A 10,488-nucleotide genomic window follows, 5' to 3' on the forward strand; every position below is an offset into this window, starting at 1 on the left:
GCGGTAAGCACGACGGGAAGCACTGGGAAGAGTCCCAGGCTGGTAGAAGTTGAGAGAATCGAGTGAGATAGCACATGTGGATAGTGTCTCTCCCACTCTCCTTCTCCCACCCCTGCATTTTCCACCACACGGCTCACCAGGCCGTGTACTTTCACCTGTGTGAACCGGTGCAGTCAAGTTCAAAGACACGTTTAGCTTAGTTTACTCGAGAAGATGAGGCGATATGAAGCAAAAACTACAAAGTTTGTAGAACTGTCCCGCGTAAATTAAAACCCGTAGAACATAAAGTGTGCATTACAGAAACAGGGACATGGAACAGCATCGTATGATGATATTATTTTCTCCCTTCTGTGCTTTTCTAAATATTCCCGTACCTCTTGCAACAATGACCCCCCCCCCCCCCCCCCATAATTTTTCAAACATTTTATTTGATTGCGACGTCGAACACGATGGCGCATTTTAAGCTGGAAGTCACTTCTGAAATGAACCATCCCATTTTTAGAATGACGTGTGTGCACAGCTACTCCGCCATATATAGAATGGTAGAGAAGTCAGGAGAGTTCACTTTCTCTAGTTGCTATCCCGTTTAATATACCCGTGTAACCGTCCCTTAACGCATAATTCCAACTATTTCCACTCACGCAACGAAACACATACACACACAGAGTTAACTCGGCGTAAGATATGTTGCCTACCCTCAGGCGCAACTGCCACGCTAGATATTTGCAAGACTGGGCGTCACGAGATAAAGGCGCGCTGCTGAAGAGTTTTGGACCACGCGTTGTTGAATTGGCGAAGAGTAGGTGTAATCAAGTTGATCAAATGATATTGCGCCACGCAAACAACTGCGTGAAACACTAACAACGGCCATAATGCATGCAGTACATATTTAAACCTACGTTGTAATTATGTTCGGACAAACGATACCATTTCGACATTTTTTCTTGCTTTTATGAAGAGAAATACAAATATAACAATTGTACTCACATTTGCTATATACACATATATATGTGTATATACGTTTTATTGTCAGATGATTCACAAATACGGACAAGGCCACACGATTACATGAGAAAATTAATATACAAAATCTTTAAAATTGAATATTGTCTATGATACATCACAATTACCCGGAAAATCTGAAAACCAGTCTTTAACAGTCATTCACGTTAACAAATGCATACATATAAGCTGTATACCTATTAAGACTAACAATTTCAAATATTAACTCTCCCTTGAGTAAAAGATTGTTACACTAAGTGTAAGGGTCGATAACTACGTATGCTATAGTGCATGAGCTACAACATACGAAGTTCCAATAATATATGTACTATTTATTCCACAAACTTCACAAGGAGACAGAAAGATACAAATAATTCAAAACACGAGTGTCTATTTATGCGCCTTGTATATTATAAATGTTAACTTCACTTAAATGAGGATCTTTAAGTGGTTTTCTGTGAACATAGACACAATATGGTGTTAAAATAAAGTTTATAGTCTCTTTACAAGGGGCTGCTGGCTACTTAATCCAGTCCATATAATTAATTTACTTATTATAAAAGGGCTTCGATAGAACTCATATTACTACTAATCAGTGAAAAAAACACTGTGTAAAAATAAGAAAGTGTATATGTACCAGCGTAAATTATTAATGGAGCTTAGCATCATTATCAAAAATAAACAGTTATAGAATATACAACCAGCGTTCGTTAACTTCTCGTTTAAGCATTTCAATAACCATCCCGATTACGCGGTCACTGTCGACACAACTACACGCCTCATTATTGTCGAGGAGTCTGCTGTTCCCGGCTCTGACGTCTTCACCAGCGAGCGCCGAACTCGCAGTCTTTACTCGCCACACTCCAGGCAGGTCACCCGTCATCCGTCTAGTAGCGCGCCCTCGGGGACTCGCACAGACACGCCAAGCCAGTGCATTCGGAGGTCAGGCACTCGCTGCTCCTCAAGCCACAAGAGCGTGTAAGTTAGCTCGTGATGCGTAGCGACAGCTCGCCCAGAGTTCTTCCTTGTCGTTGTCTGAACCGGGTTGGAGTCGTCTCCTCCTCGTCATAGTCGGGTTACCTGTCCCCCCAGTCGCGATGCATCAGGGACCGTCCAGTTTGTCGGCACTTGTATCCGCACTCGCCCAACGAATGTGACCATATCTTCACGAACTCAACCCAGTCAGCTGATAGCCTCCTCGCTTCTCTGCCGTCGGTCCCCTCGCGCGTCCACGGAGTTACTGGTTTTGAAATGATACCAGGTCCGTACTCGCCGAGCGAGTAACCTCTTGCTGCCGCTGGACTTGCACCTGGAACCCACGATACGAGTGACGTCACAACCATACCCCACTAGTGGACCGTAGCAACAGTGCTTACTCGTACGGCAACGATGTCTGAAGCTGTCTCACTCGGTTCTTCCGTGTCGCTACACAACCGGAGTCTTATATATACATCAGTAAAACGGTCTTTACAGTAGAGAATGTTCTTTGTCCTGCTCGTCCAAGATGTGTGGGTAGCCTATACACCGGGCGGGAGATCCGGTGCCACATTGCGGTCAAGTGAACGAGAAAGTTCTTATAGAACCTCGAACGAGCTTCGCGGGTCCCCTAAGTCGCAGGCGAATTGAGGAGGCTCGCTTAGTTAGAGCTGCGGGTTGCGACCGATCAGGGATATGTCAAAATGTAAACGGTAAACGTCTTAAAAAGGAAGCGTGACGAGTCTGTGTAAACCACACGTAGCAAGATACCAGTTAGTAACATGGAAATAAAATGAATTATGCGATGATGTATGAACTGCATTTGTTTATAATGCGACTGAGGTCATATTTTCTATTACGTCAGCTAAATTACTAGCACTGTTGCGTTTACCACGACATAATTTGACCCACACTGCTAGAGTTTGTGGTATCATTGGGACAGCCAAGTTGCTCACAGTAAGGCATAATTGCAAAAAAAAAAATCCCTTTCGGCACAGTCTACAGGCATAGGTAGATTTCGAAGTACCTTATTATTCAGGAAATATTTTGGAAATCCTATTAACTCCTGGAACATTTTAAGAACTTAATGTTGCCTACATATCATCCTGTATTTTCTCCAGTATTAAAAAAAAGATCGATTTAACATTTTCTCATATTCCATCCAGCGGAAATATTTTGAACGTTTTTAACATATTGCATACAGCATTGCATCTCTTAAATATTTTCATATTATGCCTACTAAGGTAGTTATGCAATTATTTATGACCATCAAAACACCATTTTTCATCATTTGCACTAACTAATACGTGGTCGTATAAAATGTTTTTGGACATAGGTTTAAGGTTATATTAATGTGGTTATTAATATATTCCGACAAACATGATACTAAGAAAGTTTTATTTTCTTTCAGTGTGATATTTTACAAAAGTAATCAAAACCTTTGTAATGATACATGTAATTATATTGGCTGGATTTTGATGTTATCTAGGTACTGATGCGTGAAGTTTTTCCTGAACCACAAATAATTCTCGGAGAGTCAACGCATTTGAAAATATTGTTTTTTTTTCCTTGAGTAATACTTGGGCCTGGCGGTTAACATGTTTACGTCTGTAAACGAATGCAGCTAAAAGGCTCACAGAAGTAGGATGAAAGACTTGCTTTTGTGCCTGAGAGAGTGTATACATTAATAAACGTTGGTGTAAGACAAAGGAAAGGAATCTTGATTGTTTGGTAACCTTTGTTTCAGCGAGAACTGGTACAAGGACCACCCGGCCTTCAAGGTCCTGTACGACGACGAAGACGGAGACGGAAAGAAGGACTTCGGCAAACGTCGGGTGTTCAACAGGAACTGAGACATATGGCAAAAGCCTCAGAGATAAAGTGGGATAAGGACAGGTTAAGATTATTTGTAACGATTGATATCTATTGCGTAGACAACGACGTGGAAAAATTGGAGAATTTTGGAGTAAACGACTTTTCAATGAACATTTTCTCAAAATTAAAGAACATTGAGAGGGGTAAAAACTAAAAATAAGTGTCAAAAATTATTGAATGATAACCAAACCTAATAGTACCTAAAGCATTTTGAAGACGTTTGTACTCGCTGGGACCCTGTGACTTAAAATTCATATAGTGTATTTATTTTATGTCTGTTACTGGAGTATAGAGTTGCTCAATTTATGTAACCTTTTGGTGTTTTGTGTTATTTTACTAATAAAATGTGAAACTTCCCTAATTTTTGCCAAGTCTGATAATACATTATTTTAAAGTGTATTATTAAGTTTTGTATAGTTTACCGTTGTGCTACATTCTATTGCATAATATAGTCAGTTTTTATATTTCCGACCTTTAATGTATATGTATATAAATAAATATACATAGCATACGTTTAGTGTAATTTGATGAGGAGTTACATTTTAAAGTTTTTATTTGCATTATTGATTGGGAGAGTTAAATGTAAAACAGAACTAAAACTTTCTTGTTTTAAAAGCATTAGGTACTACTGGTGACGTCATTATATTGTTTGAATTTTAATTTCTTCCAGAATAAATCGTTATGAAATTAATAGAAACTTATGAACAACTGAAATGTTATTTCCTATTTTACTTTACTTAAGGATTTCGGAATTTTTCTCACACTATGTTTCCATAGCGTTTGTGCGAGCGAAGCCGTGGGGCTTAAGCCAATTTGTAATCACATTACAGTATTTTTGCAGGTATATCTGTCTGACATGAATAACTCAAACTTGACACTAGCACTACTTACGTTGCTTAAAAACTTTTTAATTGAAAAATAATAATAAGAGTGACGCAGGAATATGTATATTAAAATAAAAAAAGAATGCGTCGATCAGGTTTAACTTCATAACCGAAGAACGTGAACAGTTATGTGCGACACGCAACACTCGCCCCAGCACAAACCTGTTCACAAGACTCCAACTGCCCGCGCTTATGCACCGTCTTACGCAACCAAGCGAAACCTGATGTGTGCTGAGGTTTTTCCTTGTCGGCTTACGCTGCGTGTGTCAGCTGTCAGATGATTTATCCCAAACTTGCTGCCCACTTTCATCGAGCTAAATAAATTGTTACAAAATGTTTTTATACTTGGAATACAATTTAATTGGAAAAATATTACTTGAATTTTATTATTGATAAAAATAACACCCTGATTATGAAGGCCACCCATATGGTAGTTTGTAGGGGTGGGCTCCAGATCTGGGGGTATTTTCAAAGACGAATGGCAACATGCAAGCATATCTGTAACAAAAATGGTCTATGAAAAATATTTTAGTGTTGAATCACTTCTACGTAATATAGGCTTTTAAATAATTTTCTTCAAAGAAATCAACTGACAAAACTATATATTTTTCCTTTCCCTGAGAGCTAAGATGGTGGTTGGGGAGCCCCCTCCCCATTTGTCCCTGGTCAAGGGCGCCCTTGATAGTTACGTCTAGAAATCAAACTAAATATTAGAAACATATGTCAATTTATCATAATCTTGTGTACAAAAAAAAAACTAACATAATATTTGTTTGTATTTGGACGTATGACTTTTAAGAATTGATTTAAACATTATAGGTATATTTAGAAGAAGAATAAAATTGTTATTCTATTAAAATAATTTTGTTTTAATCCTTCTGTATATTTTTAGGCGTACAAAATAATTTTTCAATCGACAAAATTTTGTTAGCCCAACAAAATATTTTGTTGTTACCAGATTCTAATTTGTTTCGCCGTATACAAACAAATATTTGAGTTGAACAAACCTGTCTCTGAATCTATGTAATCTACACTCTGGATATGAAATATTGCAACTCAGTGTAATTTCACTGAAAGATTGTTAGTAATTCTCCAAACAGGTAGGCCTACATGATGTTTAATAGTTACCACACTTTCATAGTATGAGTGTGTAGTAGCATAAAACTAAATATTTAATGACTCATAACACAAATTAGTTTTTAATAAAATCAATGTTGACAAGATGTTAGAATCCAATTCACTCGTACATTCATTCACTCATTCATTGTGCTTCGACGCCAAAAAATTAGAATTCTTGGAAAAGTAGTTAGTTTAACACGTGATTCAGACAGAAGTCTTTGGCCGTATACCGGCGGAATCACTTCCAAATAAATACTGAAAAAAATTATTTCCAGAAAATTAAATAATTTTAACTATATCTTCCAAAATGAAAAATTAGTTTTGAGAGCGTAAAAAAATTGATAGATTTATGATCATGTTACTTATACTGTAAAGTTAATCTTGTTTTACTAGATAGCTTAGATATGTTAACTAATATATAACGAGTTAGTTGTATTCCTACAGTAAATTGAAGTATTGATCAACATTAAGGCATCTTTTAAAAACACAGTGGATATTCATGGTATTTAATGTACTTGGTTTCATATGAATATAGGAAAAATATATAACATTATACGATATAGTATTGAGACTATAATTTTGTTGAAGTGGCCAATGATAACTTTTGTAGTGCTGGTAGTTTGTTCAAAATTATGAAAAACATTAATTATAAGCCAAAGTATCTTTAATTCGGATGTCAGAAAAGAAATAGAATCACATGCAAGCGTTACAATATAGGTGAAGTTAAACAGCGTCCTCAGACTGCTTCCCTGATGATGGCGACTGTAACACGGACCAGAACGTCGGTGAACTCTTCACTTTTCGACGCGGGTGAGATCAGCAAGCATAGGAAAACTCCGTGAAGTCACCGCATGTTTTAAAAATGTTCGAATTGTGTAACTGCCCGAAGCGTGTCGTGGGTGAAAGCGCTCCCTGGTCACAAGGGTGAGGGGGCGGGGGAAGACGGACGACCCGTCATCGCAGTCTTCCGTCGTCATCCGAGCCGCGGAGACAACACAACACCGGCGCAGAGTGGACGCTCCATGCCATTGAATCTTCGCGTCTCCCCTGCATTTCGGCCAAATTGATTGCGATTTTTTCACGCATATGATTTAAAATAAACGATTAAATACAATTCTTTGGACATACACCATTGAAGTTTTGCACTGTGCGCCATGAAAAAAAAAATTCCAGACTGCAAAATAAAAAATAAAATTAAATATATCTACAGAGAGCAAGTCTAAAACAGCTGATGTCCAATTTAAAATATTATGCAGCACAAAATATTCCGTGGAAGGAAATTAGTTATGAAGATAAAAAACAGCACAGACAAACACAGCGGAAATACAATGACAAGGCAATGACGAGATGTTTGTAAAAGCTAGAAAAGTTTTTATTTTTATTTTTTTTCGGAGGTTCGACTTACCTAGCGTTGAGCTAGTAGAAAAACTGAATGTCCACCACAGAGCTATGAGCTGCTGGGAGACGAAATGCGGTGTGACTTAGTTGAAGTAGCCTTTTTTTTTTACCTCGCCGTCTTCATATTGTTCCGTCAGAAACGTTGACCACGTCTGATGGCCTTTAGTAATTAGTTATGAATTAGGTTCTCCGTCGTTAAACACGGTCTCAATGTAAACACTACACTTCAGCCAATAATGTGGGCGTCCAACCAACAAGGCGCGGGTCAACATCCGAGATTTGAGTGGTGAGGGGAGAGGGGAGGGAAACGGCTTCACCCGGTTGCAATGTAATCAAGCATACGTGGCCATCCTCTGGTGTCCAACACCTTGTGCTAAAAGGAGGAGAAGGGGGGGGGGGAGCGGGAATAGAGTGGTGGTGGGGGGCTTGAAAATGAGGGTGGTTTGGTGGTGTGGGGGAGAGGAACGGTCACTTTCCGTTTCACGCCGCAAGCGAGACCGGTCCGCCGGCACGCGTCCAGCGCGCGCTCGCTCGCTGCCAGGTTCTCGTCACAGAACAAGGAGGGAGACACAGAGGTGCGACCACTGAAACCACGTGTCGCGCGACATGTGACGCTATCTGTTGAGTGGGCCCGTAACTACTAGCAAAAAAAAAAAAAATTAAAATCTCGGTATAGAGGTTCAAATCCCAAGTTTTAGGTTTACAATGTTAATTTATCTACTTTACGAATAATTGCTCAGTAAAGGTGATTTAAACTGAGCGAATAAAAAACATTTAATGATGTTTTGTAATAAAAAAAGGGTCATGTTCTATATAAATGAGTAGAATATATGCAAAAATTTCAGGTATGCCATACCACAAAATATGTGGCTACCAAAATATATTTTCACTGTTTTTTTTAACCCGATAATAGCTTATGCATTACTTCTCCCAATAAATGTAGCCATGTTAGCAATCTATTGTAAAAGCTACTATCTAGCGGGTGGGCCTAAAACTTCTTCAGAAAAACTAGGTCTCAGTCCCGGCAATTAGAGTTTCTCCCCCATCGTTCTCACCGCACACTTGACACGGATTAGCTCGTGCGCGCAGGCAGTGTGTAAGGGTTGGGGTGAGTTGGGGGGGGGGGGGAGGCGAAGGGGGAGGGGTAATCGATGCGAGGCCGTTACGTGTGTTAACGCTGGAATCACGACAGAGCGACGACGCGATGCGAACGTGACGATGCGACATCAAAATCTCGCGTTGTTGTGAACATACATCTTTTTACCTTCGCGACGACCAATAATAAATCGATTGTATACTAAATCGATGTGTTTGAGAGAAATTGGTTTATTTATAATTTAACATTCAATTGTAAAAAACACCGTACGTGACCACATTTCAAATATACCACAGATTATTTTAGAAAACAAAACCTTTCAAATAAAAATATTATGATATAATTATCAGAGCCCAAATTAACCGGCTTTCGAAAACAAAAAAATTGACACGCATCACAGTAACGCCTGACGGTATACCTGTGCCACGCTATTGTGATTCCAGCGTTAGAAATGCAACTTCATACCACATTAATACACTTGAACAATAAAAATATGTATGTTCAGTAATACACGTGGACTTTAAAATTAAGCAGGAAGGTACACAATGGAGGCTCACATTGGAGATACTCAATTGCAACAAACATGGAGACGAATAAACCTGTAAGAAGTCGTTATTTCCCCTCGGGTGTGGGAGACAAGAATCGATCTATGTTTTCTGAACTGGTTCATAACACGTGATTCCCGCCTCTGATAACTCCAGAAAAGTGGAACCTCATGTAAACACAAAGATGACGATGGCACATTGCTAGGGACCTTCAAGGGGTTTTCCCCCCTTTTCTTTGATAACCCAGCGCTCTTAGCCGTAAGGCCTACCGCCCTGGGGCCCCCACGGGCGTGGATGCGGATACGCCGCATACGCAACCGGGAAGAGCGTTAGAGCTTTTGGCTATGCAAAGGGACTGAGGCTACCCATCTCAGTTTATGCACCACCTCCGGCCCCCTACTCCACTCAGCTCACCAGCAAGTTGGATGCTCCTAAAGCCCTCTGGAGTCATCACTACATTGCTAGGGACCGGAATAACTCCCTTTTTCAATGACCTCTATGATAAACCCCACAGTCCTCTGAATATTTAGGAAAATGTCATCTTTTCACTGGCTGCTGACTTGGGGGACGTCACAAGTGGGTAGTCTGTGATTCGGTACTTCTTTAGTTGAGGGTTTCTCACTGGCTAAGATTATTCCCTACAAACTGTGTACGAACAGCGGAAGCGGCTTATAGGTAGACATAGTTGAATTGTATCCTATCGCGAAAAGAATCAGCGAATTTTTCATGTTCCTACACATTGATAATGATACCTTACATGCTTTGTCAGTAGATCCTTCTTGCCCTTAACTAATACTCGAGACTCAGACACGAGTTTCCTGGATTGCCTTGGCGAGGGGCGTAAACATTCAGGCGTCGACTTTAATATGAACCCAACCCCTGGAGCTAATTGCAAAGGTTTTGTGAGAACCCAGCCATGCTAAACCTTTTAACCCTTACTTAATCTTCTGTCGTTTGTCGTGATCTAAAAATTCATCCCATCACTACATAGTTACTGATTATTTTTTATAACCAGCATTATTTTTTTCTCAGATGGGAATCACGCTAGACGTTGCCGTGAACGGAAGGGATTTCTTTCGGAGCACTCCTGTTTCTCCCCCACTCTTCATTTCCTTGCATTCTCAATTCTCATCTCGTTACAGTCTCATCGCATCTAGTGACTTCAATGTGGACAAGACGTCAAGATTTTGTTCATTAACACTTGCGCCACGCAGCAAAGGAGAACTCTGAAAACTTATATGAAATGATCTTATTTGTGAAGTTATATTACATCACATCCTCCCAGATATTCTCCCCATCTAAATTTTTCATGAACTGAATCACCGTGGATGACGATGTCTGAGGCAGTTTTTTTTCCTCTTCAACTTATTGTAAAGCCATATTGATTGGACGCGCAACACATTGGCTGAAGGTTAGTGTTTTTATAGTGGAAACATTTTTAAATGACTTTTTTTTAAGGAAGTGACTGTGTTAAACGACGGAGACTCTGATTCATACTTATTAACCATCATCAGATGTTATCAAGAAGTATTCCTTAAATGTTTTGGGCGGAACAATATGGCGACGGCGAGGTAAAAATGTGCTACGTCACAAC

At 39.6% G+C, this 10,488-nt stretch overlaps 1 protein-coding gene across 1 annotated transcript in view; it reads left to right on the plus strand.

Annotated features, from left to right (window-relative positions):
* The window catches only part of LOC134536279 (protein obstructor-E-like), a 47,134-nt gene extending 42,921 nt beyond the window's left edge, over positions 1-4,213 (plus strand). Inside the window, exon 5 of the mRNA XM_063376013.1 lies at positions 3,725-4,213. Coding sequence (XP_063232083.1) covers positions 3,725-3,830 — 106 coding nt within the window. The 3' untranslated portion in view covers positions 3,831-4,213. The remainder of the gene's footprint in view (positions 1-3,724) is intronic.
* The last annotated feature ends 6,275 nt before the right edge of the window (positions 4,214-10,488 follow it).

This window comes from Bacillus rossius, chromosome 1 (genome assembly GCF_032445375.1).
Source record: "Bacillus rossius redtenbacheri isolate Brsri chromosome 1, Brsri_v3, whole genome shotgun sequence".
Taxonomy (NCBI): Eukaryota; Metazoa; Arthropoda; class Insecta; order Phasmatodea; family Bacillidae; genus Bacillus; species Bacillus rossius.